Genomic DNA, 15,936 nt, shown 5'->3' on the forward strand with positions numbered 1-15,936 from the left:
ATTGTTGGTAGCTCCAGAGTCTATCATGGCGTGGATCATGACGGGTCCCCTTTTTGCTGACCATAATGTGACCACGAGAAGGAACAGGACCCCGGTTGGCGGCTCTTGAATGGATTTTTTGACCGGGTTGGCGAGCCTCTCTACACCCGGTCGTTGGCTTCCCCCGCCGGCTGTGTGCCAGTCGGCTCAGACGCCTTCGTCTCCGTGGAGGACGCCGCCGCAAGACGGGCGGCAGGCTTCCCTTTGGCTGGGCACTCTCTGGCGAAGTGGCCCCCGTTCCCGCAGTACCAACAGAGGTTTAAGCGTTGACGACGGGCCTTCTCGGCGGCATCTAGTCTGGGACGCACATTGCCCAACTGCATCGGCACCTCCTCGCCTCCTCTGGGGTATGGGGTTGGCGGTGGGGGTCTCCACACTGGACGTGGCTGAACGCTGGCGGGAGCGGGGGGTTTTGCCCCGGCTCTACTGCCCTGGCCTCGAACCCACTGTTTCCTGTTGGCAATCATGACTTCAGCCCGTAAACATTGATCAATGAGTGCCTCGAGGGTCTGGGGAGGATCCACCTTGGAGATTTCTTCCAGCATTTCAATGTTGAGACCCTCCCGGAATTGTCCTCTGAGGGCTACATCGTTCCAGCCGGTGTTGTGGGCCAGCACTCGGAACTCGGCTATATACTGAGACATAGGTCTGTCTCCTTGGAAAAGGCGACGGAGTTTGTGACCGGCTGCCTCCAAATTGTCCTCGATTCCCCAAGTCTCCTTGAGGTGGTCCAAGAAGTGTTGCGCTGATCTTAGGTGTGGAGAGGCTTGGTCGAACAGTGCCGTCGCCCAATTGGCCGCTGGCCCGTCTAGAAGACTGTAAACCCACGCCACTTTGATGTCTTCTTGGGGAAACTCGGCATCACGGGCCTCTAGATAAGCTTGACATTGGCGACGGAAAACATGAACCTTAGAAGCTTCTCCAGTAAACTTGGTAGGCAACGCCATGGCCGGGAGGCGGATTCCGCGCTCCCGCAAGCCCTTTATTTCTCCATCCTGGGCGTTGAGTCTGTCGCGGATGCGATCCACTTCGTCCTTGCTGATGGTGTAGCTCAGTGGCTGCCCACCGGGCACGGTTCCGGTAGACATTCTGGCCGAGGTTAATTGGTGCTTAGGGCGGCGGAGTCAAACTGTCACGACCCCGGCTACAGAGCACCAATAACCATACGCAGAGGCCAGATTCTAACTAATATCTTTATTAAGGAAATATATAAGGTTAATAAAAACAAATGTAAAAGTTAGTTCAGAAGCGGACCTTTCAGGAAAGGTCAAAATTAGTCCAAAAAGCAATGTCCAATAAGAAATATTATGGTCCAAAGTTGTAATCCAATAACCGAAACACTCACTTTGCCAGGCAAAGTGAGGGGAGATGACAAGGTCCCTTAGTCCATAAACTTGAGCAAGGCTAGGAAATAACTTGATACTTGAAACAAGGCTTAAAACGTGGAACAAGGTAACTAGGAACAAGAACAAGGTCCGTGGAATAACTTGGTAAAATCCGTGGAACAAGGCAAGGATTGGTCCTGGGAAACAAGGCAAAGTCCGTAGATAAACAAAGGCTGGGAAGCAAGGCGAAGGCTGGATAGCAAGGCAAGGCTTGAGCAGGAGCGAGGCTTGAATCGGAGCGCGCTGTCCAGACACAACTCGCTCCGTAGGCTGACGAATTGACTCCGCGAAGTTACTACGCGGGTAAAACACCTATATAGAGTCTAACTTTCCCACCGAAGCAGTTCTCTGGGAATCAGAAACGAAAGCTAAACTCTGAGACCAGATGTTAAACTCCTTAAAGATTCTCACGAGAAGCAGTCTTAATTGGCTACATTCTTAGCTGCAATTCTCGCACTCCTGCGCGAAGCTGATTCCAAACTTCTCTGTTGTTTACAAAACTCCCGGCGCAAGAACACGGGAGAAGTAGGCTCTGGGCTTGTTTGACATACTTCTGGGAGACAACTTTCTTGCAGGTGCAAGGTTCCCAGATCTGCCTGGGAAAGATCTGGCTGAGAGGAATCCAGTTCAGACTGGGAAGGTAAAAAACCCAAGTTTTCATCTTCATCAGGAATTACAATGTCCTGAGCAGGACTACAAGGCCCATGGGTCATCACAGGGTCAAACTCCCCTTGAAGGCGCAGGTTCGCAGTCTGGGGGTGATCCTGGACTCATCGCTGGGCCTGGAGCCTCAGGTCTCAGCGGTGGCCAGGGGAGACTTGTGCGCCAGCTGCGCCCGTTCCTTGGGAAGTCTGACTTGGCCACGGTGGTCCACGCTCTGGTTACATCCCGCTTGGACGACTGAAACGCTCTCTACATGGGGCTGCCTTTGAAGACGGCCCGGAAGCTCCAACTAGTACAATGGGCGGCAGCCAGGTTAATAACTGGGGCGACTTACAGGGAGCGTACCCCCCCCCCTACTTAGCCAGCTCCACTGGCTGCCAATATGCTATTGGGCCCCATTCAAAGTGCTGGTCTTGGCCTACAAAGCCCTAAACGGTCCCGGTCCAACTTACCTGTCTGAACGTATCTCCTCCTATGAGCCTCGTCGTCATCTCACTCGTTCAGTCGTTTTCGACTCTTGGTGACCTGATGGCCCAGTCCAGGCCAGAGCTCCCTGTCGGCCGTCACTGCCTCCAGTTCCTTCAAGGTCGAGCCAGTCACTTCAAGGATACCGTCCATCCACCTCGCCCTTGGTCGGCCTCTCTTCCTTTTTCCTTCCATTTTCCCAGCATTGTGGTCTTCTCCAAGCTTTCCTGTCTCCTCATGATGTGGCCAAAATACTTCATCTTTGCCTCTACTATCCTTCCCTCCAGTGAGCAGCCATCGGGCATTATTTCCTGGAGGATGGACTGGTTGGACCTTCTTGCCAAGGTCCAAGGCACTCTCAGGATTTCCCTCCAGCACCAGAGTCCAAAAGCGTCTCTCTTCCTTCCTTCGCTCAGCCTTCCTTATGGTCCAGCTCTCACATCCATAGGTCACTATGGGGAATACCATTGCTTTGACTATGCGGACCTTCGTTGCCAATGTGATGTCTCTGCTTTTCAGTATTTTATCGAGGTTGGCTATTGCTCTCCTCCCAAGCAGGAAACGTCTTCTGATTTCCCTATGAGCCTACGAGAGCTTTAAGATCGTCTGGGGAGGCCCTGCTCTCGGTCCCACCTGTCTCACAAGTGTGGCTGGTGGGGACGAGGGACGGGGCCTTCTCTGTGGTGGCTCCTCACTCGGCTGTGGAACTCCCTCCCCAGTGATATCCGGCAGGCCCCATCCCTTCTGAGTTTTAGGAAAAAAGTGAAGACTTGGCTTTGTGAGCAAGCGTTTGATGAGTGAATTCTGGTGGCTTCGACTCGGTCCGGATTATGGTACATGTACAAGGTTTTACGGATGAATGGTTCATGTATTTTATATTCAATTGTTTTAAATGTACTTACTGTATTTTGTTAAATTATCCAATTGTTTTAATTGCTTATGTTTTATCTTTTTGTATTGTATATTGGCATTGAATTTTTGCCAGATTGTGAGCCGCCCGGAGTCCCTTCGGGTGAGAAGGGCGGGATAGAAATGAGGGAAATAAAATAAATAATAAATAATAGCTGCAGGTTCCAACCCGGCTTCAAAGGCAGCCCCACGTAGAGTGCATTGCAGTAGTCCATTCTGGGCGTAAGTAAGGCATGGACCACCGTGGCCGAGTCAGGCTTTTCAAGGCACGGTTGCAGTGGCCACAAGCTTCACCTTGCAAAGAAGGCCCTCCCAGCCACGGCCGACACCTGAGCGTCAAGCGTCGGCGCTGAGTCCAGGAGGACCCCCGGCTTAAGTGGACCTGAGTCCTCAGGGGGAGTGGGACCCCGCTGCTGAGCACAGGTTTTATTCCTTTGAAAGACTACCGTATATACTCGAGTATAAGCCCACCAGAATATAAGCCGAGGCACCTAATTTTAGCACAAAAAAACTGGGAAAACATTGACTCCAGTATAAGCCGAGATACCAATAAAATTACATTAATTGAGGCATCAGTAGTTTAAATGATTTTGAATCTTTACATCAAACTGTAATGTAAGATAAGACTGTCCAACTCTGATTAAATCATTATTTTCATCTTCTTCAATGTAAATGTGCTTATGTATCCTTTTAATAATAATAGAGTGAAATAATAAATGTAATAATAATAATAATAATAAATGCAGTAAAATAATACATGTAATAATAAATAGAGTAAAATTAAAAATTTATTTATTTATTTATTTACAACATTTATACCCCGCCCTTCTCACCCGAGGGGACTCAGGGCGGCTAACATCATGTTTTACAACAAATCAACAGAAAAAGCAGTTCAATACACGACAATGTTATGTTGCAATTATCGTATTTACAAATTTAGCACCCAAACATCGCAATGTATTGAAGACATTGACTACAAAAACATTGACTACTCCTGGCCTCAGGGCTGACGCTTGGAGCTCAGGAGTCGGTGGGGGTGGAAGGGCCTTTGCACAGCTGAAACTTGTGCATCAGCTGAGACCGTACCTTGAAGAGCCTGACTTGGCCACGGTGGTCAATGCCTTAGTTACATCTAGAATGGACTACTGCAATGCACTCTACGTGGGGCTGCCTTTGAAGACAGCTCGGAAATTGCAATTGGTGCAAAGATCGTCAGCCAGGTTACTAACTGGGGCTGGCTATAGGGAGCACACCACGCCCTTATTGAAGCAGCTCCACTGGTTGCTTATAAGGGCCTATCTTCGTGACCGCATCTCCCCCTTTGAAATGGCGAGGGCTCTAAGACCTGCCGGGGAGGCCCTCCTCTCGGTCCCACCTCCGCCTCAAGTGCGGTTGGTGGAGATGGGGGGGGGGGGCTTCTCGGTGGTGGCCCCCATCTCTCGAACTCAGGGCTCTCAGGCAAGCCCCCAGACCACAGCACTTTCGGAAAGAGCTAAAAGCTTGGCTCTTTCAGCAGGCCTTTGATAACATTTAAGATAGTAGCCGGACTGATTACTCTAGCATTTTCTGTCCATATTTTGATGGGTACACAGGTGGGATGCTAAAATGATTGTATGGACCTTTTAATCAATGACTATAGCCATATTGTACTTCTCAGCCGTGGCCCCCCGGCTCTGGAACTCCCTCCCCAGGGAGATTAGGTTGGAGCCTTCCCTACCCTCCTTTAAGAAACAATTGAAAACCTGGATGTTTGGGCTGGCCTTTGGAGAGACAGCCATTGGATGACCAGCCTCATTATAATTATAATTCTATTCTGAATGTTATTAGGTTCCTTTCACTGGGATATTTTAATCTAATGATTTTATCTTAGATTGCTGCTATAGTCCCCCCACCTTTGAAGTTGACTGAATCGCATTGGTGGTTGTTTGATATTATTACTATTGATATTATTATTGTTGTTTAAATCTTTGTTTTAACTTGTTTTATCATCTTCTTGTGTTTTAAACTGTGTGTATTGTTAATGAATTTGTGCTGTTACTTTTGTAACATTGTGAGCCGCCCCGAGTCCCCACGGGGAGATGGTGGCGGGGTATAAATAAAGTTTTATTATTATTATTATTATTATTATTATTATTATTATTATTTTATTTGCTTATGTAAATTTTTGGTTTTATATAAATGTGTTTTTGATTTTTATGTTGATGTATTGAACTTCATGTGTTGTATGGCAGCAGTGTGTGCTATTATGTAAGCCACCCCGCATCACTATGGAAGATGGTGGCAGGGTATAAATAGAGTTTATTATTACTACTACTACTACTACTACTACTACTACTACTACATTGAGAGGGTGGCTATCGTGGATATTGAGAGAAGGGATTCATTAAGAAGTTGGCCATCTTAGATATTTGCAGGAGGGACATACTGAACGGCCATCTTGGATATTGGGAAAGGGTAGCCATCTTAGATATTGACAGGGAGGGATACATTAATAAGTCGGCCAACTTTGTTATTAGTAAAAGGAAGAATTCATCAAGAAACCTGTTATTGTGATTCATTAAGTAGTCGGCCATCTCAGATATTGGGAGAATGAGACAGTAATAAGTCAGCCATCTGGAATATTGGGAGAAGAAATATGGAGAGCGGCCATCTTGAATATTGAGAGAGGAAGAGATAAATTAATAAGTCTTTTTCCCTCTCATTCGTCTGGCAGGTAACCTCTGAACAAATCTTGTGAAGACGATCCTGTGAGAGCTTTGTCCTAGGGATGCCTTAGGACTGAAATGAAGGCTCACTGCACTGGCAAAAACAAGGAATAAGTAAAGAAAGACATATTTCAAGCGACATACTTGAAGGAAAGGGAAGATTGTGCTGTTAAAAGAGGGGCTTGGGGACGAGACCAGAGGGCTATGACAATACAAAGCCCGAGAAGAGGAAATTCTGTGCTGTTCAGGAGAACATAATAAAACCATAAATGTAAAAGAATGGAAAATCTTCATCCCTGTTCCACATCCACATCACATACTGAGGAGAACCTACATAAGTGTATGGACTGTGGGAAATGTTTCATGCAGAGAAGTTCTCTTACTAAACATCAACAAATTCACACAGGAGAGAAGCCATACACATGCATGGAATGTGGAAAGAGCTTCAGTCGGAGTGGAAATCTGCGTTCTCATCAAAGAACCCACACAGGTGAGAAGCCGTATGAATGCATGGAATGTGGGAAGAGCTTCAGTCACAGTGGAGGTTTGCATCGCCATGAAAGGTCCCACACGGGGGAGAAGCCATATGAATGCATGTTATGTGGAAAGAGCTTCGGTTGGATTGGACAGCTACATTCCCATCAAAGGATCCACACAGGGGAGAAGCCGTATCAATGCATTGAATGTGGAAAGAGCTTCAGTCTGAATGGAAGTCTGCGCCTTCATCAAAGGACCCACACAGGGGAGAAGCCTTATCAATGCATGGAATGTGGAAAAAGCTTCAGTCACAGTGGGGATCTGCGTTCCCATCAAAGGATCCACACAGGGGAGAAGCCGTATCATTGCATAGAATGTGGAAAGAGCTTCAGTCGAAATGCTAGTCTGCGTTTCCATCAAGGGACCCACACAGGGGAGAAGCCGTATCAATGCATGGAATGTGGAAAGAGCTTCAGGCGGAGTGGAGATCTGCGTTGCCACCAAAGGGCCCACACAGGGGAGAAGCCGTATCAATGCACGGAATGTGGAAAGAGCTTCCGTTGGAGTGGACTGCTGCATTCCCACCAAAGGGCCCACACGGGGGAGAAGCCACATCAGTGCATGGAATGTGGAAAGAGCTTCAGTCGAAGTGGACAGCTGAGCTCCCATCTGAGAATCCACACAGGGGAGAAGCCACATCAATGCATGGTATGTGGAAAGAGCTTCAGTCAGAGCGGAAATCTGCGTATCCATCAAAGGACCCACACAGGGGAGAAGCCATATCGATGCATGGAATGTGGAAAAAGCTTCAATCAGAGTGGAGAGCTGCGTTCCCATCAAAGGACCCATACACGGCTAGAGGAAGAGACCTGCCTTTGAATTTCCTAGTTCTGAGTGTTGTCGAAGGCTTTCATGGCCGGGATAGCAGGGTTGTATGTCTTTCCTAGTTCTGCTTTAAAAAAATCACCCCACAGGCAGGCAAAGAATGGGAGAATGGAAGCAAAGAGGAAGGACTCTTCCTAGTATTGGAGCCATTTTTGAGGGGGTTAACCAGACCTTTTCCTTCTCAAATGATCCGTGAAGACTTGCTGAAATGAGAACAGCTGAGATATTATGGTAAAGACCAGCTCTTTGGGAGCAGATAACGGCATACCTTCGTACTGTTGTCCTGGATCTTGGCTCTGATCCCTCGATTTCAAATTCTGGACTCTGGCCTTGTTCCTGTCACCCTGCTCTGGACTCTGTTTGTTGGAAATAGGCAACCTTCTCAAGCCTCCTCTGTTTAATATATATAATGTGCTGTTTTATTACTGAAGTGTGTGTGGGTGTGTGTGTACTTTGGTATGCAGCTTTTTCTAACTCTATGTTCTTGAGGCTGTGGGAGGTGCTGCAGACCATGTGACCAGATCAGGGACTGATTAGAACACAATTAAAAGATGACCATTGAAGATGACAGTTGGAAGTCAACAGTTATAAGAGAGACTTGTACAGAGCTGTATAGTGCTGAAGAGACTGATGAAGACTGAAAGTTAAAGACACAAACCGAAACGTTTTAAAGTTTAAACTAACAAGAAATGTGCCTGTATTTTTTAATGCATGAAGTTGTGAGTAAAAAAAAGCATGTTAATTTATAGAAGACTACTTGAATTTTTGTTTCCTGCGAGCATGAATAGAAACAAGATATTTATGGGAAAGTAGATGTTTTTTGAATTGACATATTCTTTGTTCCTCCAGAGTCGCCTGGAAATCATTCTACGAGTAACAGCTGAAAACCAATTCCCAAGCATAAATCCATGTGGGCACCATTTCTTTCCTTAAAAGATATAAAGATTATGGTTTTTCCAATTGGTCATAATCCAGTAGTTTATGATCCTAACAAGTGACAATCCTCCATTTGATTATGTGACCAGTGATTATCCAATACTGTTGTATCCTGATTCGTTGACTCTAAGTTCTGGACTGACTTCCTGGCTTGATTTATGGACTTCTGTTTGTATCCTTGCCTATCTCACATGATTTCTGAACTCTGACTTTGCTTTGTGTTCCTGCATTCTTGGTTGTTGTTTTATGAACTCTGATGAATGAACTCCTGGCACCTGACTGTTGGACTGTAACCTTGGCTGTTGCTTAGTCTTGCTCCTGGCCGGTCTCCGTGTCATGATCACTCATGTCCTGAAACTATCAGCTCCCCGGTCCTGACATAGAGCACATGGCCAGTGGTCGAAAGGGAGGACGCGGTGCTGCAAGGACACATGAACCGGCCATAAACGTCAATGGCCCTGAGGTGGGAGAAGCCAGGCTCTGCCGTGTGGGAAAGGGCAGGCAGCAGGGCTTCTGGGTGGTTTATGACATTGTAGCCAAGGCTCGATATAGACAGGCAGCAGGGCTACACTCTTGTATTCCAAACAATAAAGATGTGTGGCATCTTCATCCCCTGTATGTCTTGGCGCATTCTTTCAAGAGAAGACTAAACCCACACCAACACAGTCGGAGCCAAGAACCCCTCCTCTCCGTAGTGCTCGGCGTGTCTGTGTCAATTGGACTCTTCACCTTGGTTTGTGTGCTGCCATTGTCTTATTTTAGCCAGACCTTCAAAAGTTCCAAGACTTCCATTTTCTTATAGAATCAAAGAATAATAGAGTTGAAAGAGACCACATCGGCCATCACGCCCAACCCCCTTCTGCCCTTCAGGAAAAGCACATTCAAAGTATTTTCCCAGACAAAGGAAGGCTGAAACTAAGACAAGTCAAACACGTATTCTGGACTTTAGGAGAGCTGACTTCCAAAAAATGAAGGAAATGCTGAGCGGCATTCCATGGACGCCAATATTAAAAGACAAGAGTGCTAAGGGTGGGTGGGAGTTTTTCAAGAATGAAATATTCAAGGCGCAATTGCAAACAGTGCCAACAAAGAGAAAAAACAAGACAAGTGCAAAGAAGCTAGAATGGGCTCAGACTCAAGAGACATGCACAAAAAGTCGAAAAGAGGAGAAATCACCAAAGAAGAAATCAAACGAATAGCCAACTCCTGTACGGAAAAAGTTCACCAGGCTAAAGTGCAAAATGAGCTCAGGCTTGCCAGGGACATTAAAAACAATAAAAAGGGCTTTTTTGCTTATGTTGGTAGGAAAAGGAAGAACAAGGAGGCGATGGGGCCTCTGCGAGGAGAAGGTGGGGCGATGGTGACGGGACAGGGAAAAGGCAGAACTACTCAATGCTTTCTTTGCCTCAGTCTTCTCACAGACAGAAAGCCGTCCTAAACCTCAGCAACATGGAGTGAATGAAGGATTAGGGGAAATCCAACCCCGAATAAGGAAATAAGTTGTCGAGGAACACCTGGCCGCTCTAAACGAATTCAAGTCCCCAGGGCCAGATCAACTACACCCAAGAGTATTGAAGGAAATAGCGGAAGTTATTTCAGAACCACTGGCAACCATCTTTGAGAGTTCTTTGAGAACGGGAGAAGTCCCAGCAGATTGGAGGAGGGCGAATGTGGTCCCTATCTATCTTCAAGAGGGGAAAAAAGGACGACCCAAACAATTACCGATGCCCTCACATCGATACCAGGCAAGATTCTAGAAAAGATTGTTAAGGAAGTGGTCTGCAAACACTTAGAAAGGAATGCGGTCATCGCTAAGAGTCAAGACGGATTTATCAAAACCAAGTCATGTCAGGCTCATCTGATATCTTTTTTTTTTATAGAGCTACAAGCTGGGTAGATGCAGGGAATGCCATGGGTGTAGCGTGCCTGGATTTCATTAAGGCCTTCAACAAGGTCCGCCATGACCTTATGGCAAGGAAGCCAGTCCATAGTTTTGGGCCAAGCAAAACTCTGGTGAGGTGGATCTGTAATTGGCTAAGCGAACGAACCCAAAGGGTGATTCGTCCCAATGGCTCCTCTTCATCCTGGAAAGAAGTCACGACTGGAGGGCCATCTGCAGGGCTCCGTCCTGGGCCCGGTTCTGTTCAACATCTTTATTAACGACTTAGACGAAGGGTTAGAAGGCACGATCATCAAGTTTGCAGACGACACCAAACAGGTTCAAATCCCGGGAGCAGACAGAGCCCCCACTGTTAGCCCCAGCTCCTGCCAACCTAGCAGTTTGAAAACATCCCAATGTGAGTAGATCAATAGGTACTGCTCCGGCGGGAAGGTAATGGCACTCCATGCAGTCATGCCAGCGGCCACATGACCGTGGAGGTGTCTACGGACAACGCCGGCTCTTTGGCTTAGAAATGGAGATGGGCACCAACCCCCAGAGTCAGACATGACTGGGCTTCATGTCAGGGGGGAACCTTTACCTTTATGTTTTACCAAACTGGGAGGGAGAGCCAAGACTCCAGGAGACAGACAGGAGCAGAATTCAAACGATCTTCACAGATGAGAGAGAGGATGGGCCAGAACTCACACAATGAACCTCAACAGGGACAAAGGCAAGAGGCTCCACTTGGGCAGAAGAAAGGGGATGCAGAGAGGCAGGACGGGGGACGATGGATGCCTGGCTCCACAGCAGGACGTGGGGAAAGGCCTTGGGGTCCTCGTGGGGAGGAAGCGGAACAGGAGCCAGGAGTGGGATGCGGCAGCAAAGAAGCCCAATGGGACTTTGGTCTGCACCAATTTATTTATTTATTCATTTATTGCATCACTTCTACCCCCCCCCCCCCCCCCACCCTTCTCACCCATCAGGGGACTCAGGGCGGCTTACTCAATAGGAGTCATGCTCCCCTCTCCTCTTGGCCAGACCTCTTTCCCTGGAATCACACTGTGTCCCATTCTGGGCAACACAATTGAAGGGAGATGTTGACAAGCTGGAAAGTGTCCAGAGGAGGGAAACTTAAATGATCAAAGGTCTGGAGAACAAGCCCTATGAGGAGCGGCTTAAAGAGCTGGGCATGTTTAGCCTGCAGAAGAGAAGGCTGAGAGGAGACATGATGAGAGCCATGTACAGATACGTGAAGGGAAGTCCTAGGGAGGAGGGAGGGAGCTTCCTTTCTGCTGCCCTGAAGACTAGGACGCAAGGGAACAAGGGCTTCAAACTACAGGAAAGGAAGGAGATTCCACCTGAACATCAGGAAGAACTTCCTCACGGTGAGAAGGGCTGTTCACCAGTGGAACTCTCTCTCTCTCTGCCCCAGGGGACTGTGGTGGAGAGAGGCCCCTTCTTTGGAGGCTTTTAAGCAGAGGCTGGATGGCCATCTGTCGGGGGTGCTTTGAATGCGATTTCCTGCTTCTTGGCAGAATGGGCTTGGACTGGATGGCCCACGAGGTCTCTTCCAACTCTAGGATTCACTTTCCTTTACATAGTGATGGGGCCACACTCCCCCCGAAGGCGCAGGTGCGCAGTCTGGCAGTGATCCTGGACTCGTCGTTGAGCCTGGAGCCCAGGTCTCAGCGGTGCCCAGGGGAGCCTTTGCACAGGTAAAACTCGTGTGCCAGCTGCGACCGTACCTTGGGAAGCCGGACTTGGCCACGGTGGTCCACGCTCTTGTTACATCCCGTTTAGACTACTGCCATGCACTCTACGTGGGGCTGCCTTTGAAGACTGTTTGGAAGCTTCAATTAGTCCAACGGGAGGGAGGGAGGCTGCCAGGTTAATAACTGGGGCGGCGTTCAGGGAGCGCACTACTCCTCTGTTACACCAGCTCCACTGGCTGCCAATTAGCTAACAAGCACAGTTCAAGGTGCTGGCTTTAGCCTATAAAGCTCTAAACGGTTCCGGCCCAGCTTATCTGTCCGAACGTGTCTCCCGCTACGACCCACCTCGAAGCTTAAGATCATCCGATGAGGCCCTGCTCGCGGTCCAGTCAGCCTCACAGGTGCGTCTGGTGGGGACGAGAGACAGGGCCTTTTCAGTGGTGGCTCCCCGCCTATGGAACTCCCTCCCCATTGAAGCCAGGCAGGCTCCCTCCCTCCTGTCTTTCCAAAAGAGGACAAAAACGTGATTATGGGACCAGGCATTTGAGCACGAGTAGCAGCAAAAATGAGATATGAATATATGACCTACTGACAGACCCCACCTGGACATGGAAAGCGCCTTAAATGTATATTTAAATGTATAATTATGTATACTTTTAATGTATATTCCTAATTTTATTGTAATTTTTAATCTCGATGGATTTTTAAATTTGATGAAAACTGTTTTTTGATGTGGATGTTTATATTGTAAGCTGCCCTGAGTCCCCTGATGGGTGAGATGGGCAGGGTAGAAGTGACACAATAAATAAATAAATGAATAAATATTCTTCCAGGGCATATTTTTATTCTCTTTTGACTTGCAAGAGTCCTCTGCCACCAGACGTTCTAGGCAGACATAGTCGGTCAACATCACTATGAGGATGCAGTGAATCAGGAATGGTAGTTTTCTTGTTTTTCTGTCCAATTCCACCTGCGTTTATACTTCATAATCGTAATTTTGCTCCTGTTATGAATCATAATGTAAATATCTGATATTTAGGATGTATTTTATTAAGTGGTCCAAATTTGGCACAAATACCCATTACACCCAAATTTGAATACTGGTGGGGTTGGACGGGGACTGATTTTGTCATTTGGGAGTTGTAGTTTCAGGGAGTGTAGTTGCTGGGAAATCTCTACAAACAAAGAGCATTCTGAACATCACCAACAATGGAATTGCACCAGTCTTGGCACACAGATCTCCCCTGACCAACAGGAAATACTGGGAGGATGTGGTGGGCACTGGCCTTGAGTTTGGGAGCTGTAGTTCACCTCCATCCAGAGAGAACTGTGGACTCAAACCATGATGGATCTGGACCAAACTTGGCACGAATACGCAATAGGCCCAAATGTGAACACTGGTGGAGTTTGGGGAAAATAGACCCTGACATTTGGGAGCTGTAGTTGCTGGGATTTATAGTTCACCTACAATCAAAGAGTGTTCTGAACCCCACCAAGGATGGAATTGGGCCAGACTTCCCACACAGAATTCCCACGACAAACAGAAAATACTGGAGGGATTTGGGTTCCTAAGACTATCGGGAATATGTGTTTTCTGACCCCTGTGACCCCCCCCCCCCTCACGATCCCCCCAGGGCCCCAACCCCCAGGTTGAGAAACACTGACGTAACTATTGTTATTATATATTATTATAATATAGAATCATGGAACATATTTTAACTGTCATATATTATCTATATATATATAAAAATGTAATGCGTGTTTTTCTATGGAGTAAACAACAAAACCACTGAACCAAATTTGGCTACAAAAGACATAGTCATTCAAAATATGACTTTCAATTAAAAAAACCTAGAGAAATAAAGTCCAGATTAGAGGACCAGGAAAAGCCATTCCCCCCCTCCCCCCCGGCTGCTGGTTAGAAGGGCAGGCCCCGCCCACTTGGTCTCCTAGCAACCCACTCAGCCGCAGTGGAGCTCAGGGCTTCTTCACTCAGGACTCTTCCACACTGCCTATAAAATACAAATTATCTGATCTGAACTGGATTATATGGCAGTGTAGACTCAAGGCCCTACCAAATACCTATATCACCCAGAATGCCAAGGCAGGATAATCCCCAGTATCTGCTTTGAACTGGATTATCTTGAGTCCACACTGCCATATAATCCAGTTCAGTGTGGATTTTACACAGTTGTGTAGAACGGGCCTCATATAATCCAGTTCTAAGCAGATAATATAAGATTATCAATATATAATAATTATTGTGGTATAATAATACAGAACAACATAATCTCTAAAATCAGGACAGTAAATAAAGAGCAACACTCTGAAAACAGGGGAATTCCAGAAAGGAAACAACCAGGGCCAGCTAACATCTCCCAACAAAGGATTCCCCCAGGCAGGACGCAGCCAGGCTTTGAAGCTGCAAGGCCATTAAATGCTAATCAGGGGAGCTAATTGCAGCATTCATGCTTGCTGCACTGAGACTATTCATTGCTATTTGACCTGGCCAAAAAACAATTCCGCAAGGTAGAAAGCAGCCAGGCCTGCAAGCAGCAAGGCTATTCAGTGCTGCTCAACCTGGCCAACCAAGATTTCCCCGAGATAGAAGACCCTCGGGTTTTGAAGCAACGAGGCTACTCCATCCCATTCAACCTGCCCAAGGAAGGATGCCCCTATGTAGAAAGCGGCCAGGCTTTGGAGCAGCGAGGCTATTCAGTGCAATTCCAATTGGCCACAGCAACGCGTGGCAGGGCACAGCTAGTAACATATAACAGTCCAGTTGAAAACAGCAAAGTCTTTAAAAAGCATTAGAGCTACAGTAGAGTTCCGGTTATTCGACCTAAACGGGCGGGCCGAATGTTGAATAACCGGATCTGACGGATAATAGGGAGGCCCTGTTATCCAGCAAGCCGGTTGAAGGAAGCTCCGTGTGCGTTACTAGGTAGATAGCAAGTTACCTAGCAACGCAAGGTAGCTTGCAATAGTCCAATCTGGAGGTAACTAAGGCGTGGCCAAGTCAGGCTTCATGAGGCAGGGTCGCAGCAAGGCCCTCCCGGCCACCCTTGGCCCCATGTTGGCTGCCCCAAGTCCCTTCGGGGAGATGGAGCTGGGATAGAAAAATAAATTACTATTGTTGTTGTTGTTATTATTATTATTATTATTATTATTATTACTACTACTATAGTTCCACAGATCCACAGAGCTTCTCGCAGGAACACCTAAGCAAGCAAGAGTCCAAAAGTGGCAGGCTAAAACCCGGAACATCAAGAACCCGGAACCATATTCTGATCACAGGACATTTAGTGTTTTATTATCCTACAGGATCATAGGCATCCCATAAAATAACAATAACAGTCCTTGTCCTGCCACGAGGAGGCAAAACATTACCTGCTGCCCTGTCTCTTTAAGGTTCCAAAGGGGCGGAGCTTAGCCTTGGCTCCTGCCAGCCTGAAATGGCAGTTATTTTTGTCAGTTAGAATTTGTCAGTTGGTGAAGCACTGGAAGGAAGTGTAGGAAGTAAAAGGATCACAGAAATTCACGTCACGTTGGAACTGTACCCAGATTAGATTAAAAAGCCATAGACTACAGCAATAGAGAAAGCCATGTCAACAACACTGCATTGAAGTCATCTCAAAGATACAAAGAATCCAGTCATAACAAGACTTTATACTCTGTGGCAATATCTATCCAGAACTGCATAGACTCAAAGATTTCTTTCCTCACAAGAGACTTCATAGTGGCATCAAGAGGAAAAGAGATCAATTTTGTCTATTAATAAAATATTTTGTTTCACAACTACAGTCTCCAATCTGTCCTTCGTGCTATGAGTCCTTCCAGTTCATTTAATTAAGCATGGAGGCAGAACAGTGAATTTC

General features: G+C 47.0%; 1 protein-coding gene across 2 annotated transcripts in view; it reads left to right on the plus strand.

The window, feature by feature from the left end:
• The window catches only part of LOC100559028 (zinc finger protein 239-like), a 169,422-nt gene extending 160,349 nt beyond the window's left edge, over positions 1 to 9,073 (plus strand). For both annotated transcript variants that reach the window (XM_062966458.1, XM_062966457.1), the window contains exon 2: positions 6,175 to 9,073. In XM_062966458.1, coding sequence (XP_062822528.1) covers positions 6,446 to 7,522 — 1,077 coding nt within the window. In that variant the 5' untranslated portion in view covers positions 6,175 to 6,445 and the 3' untranslated portion in view covers positions 7,523 to 9,073. The remainder of the gene's footprint in view (positions 1 to 6,174) is intronic.
• The last annotated feature ends 6,863 nt before the right edge of the window (positions 9,074 to 15,936 follow it).

The sequence above is a fragment of the Anolis carolinensis genome, unplaced genomic scaffold, assembly GCF_035594765.1.
Source record: "Anolis carolinensis isolate JA03-04 unplaced genomic scaffold, rAnoCar3.1.pri scaffold_21, whole genome shotgun sequence".
NCBI lineage: Eukaryota > Metazoa > Chordata > Lepidosauria > Squamata > Dactyloidae > Anolis > Anolis carolinensis.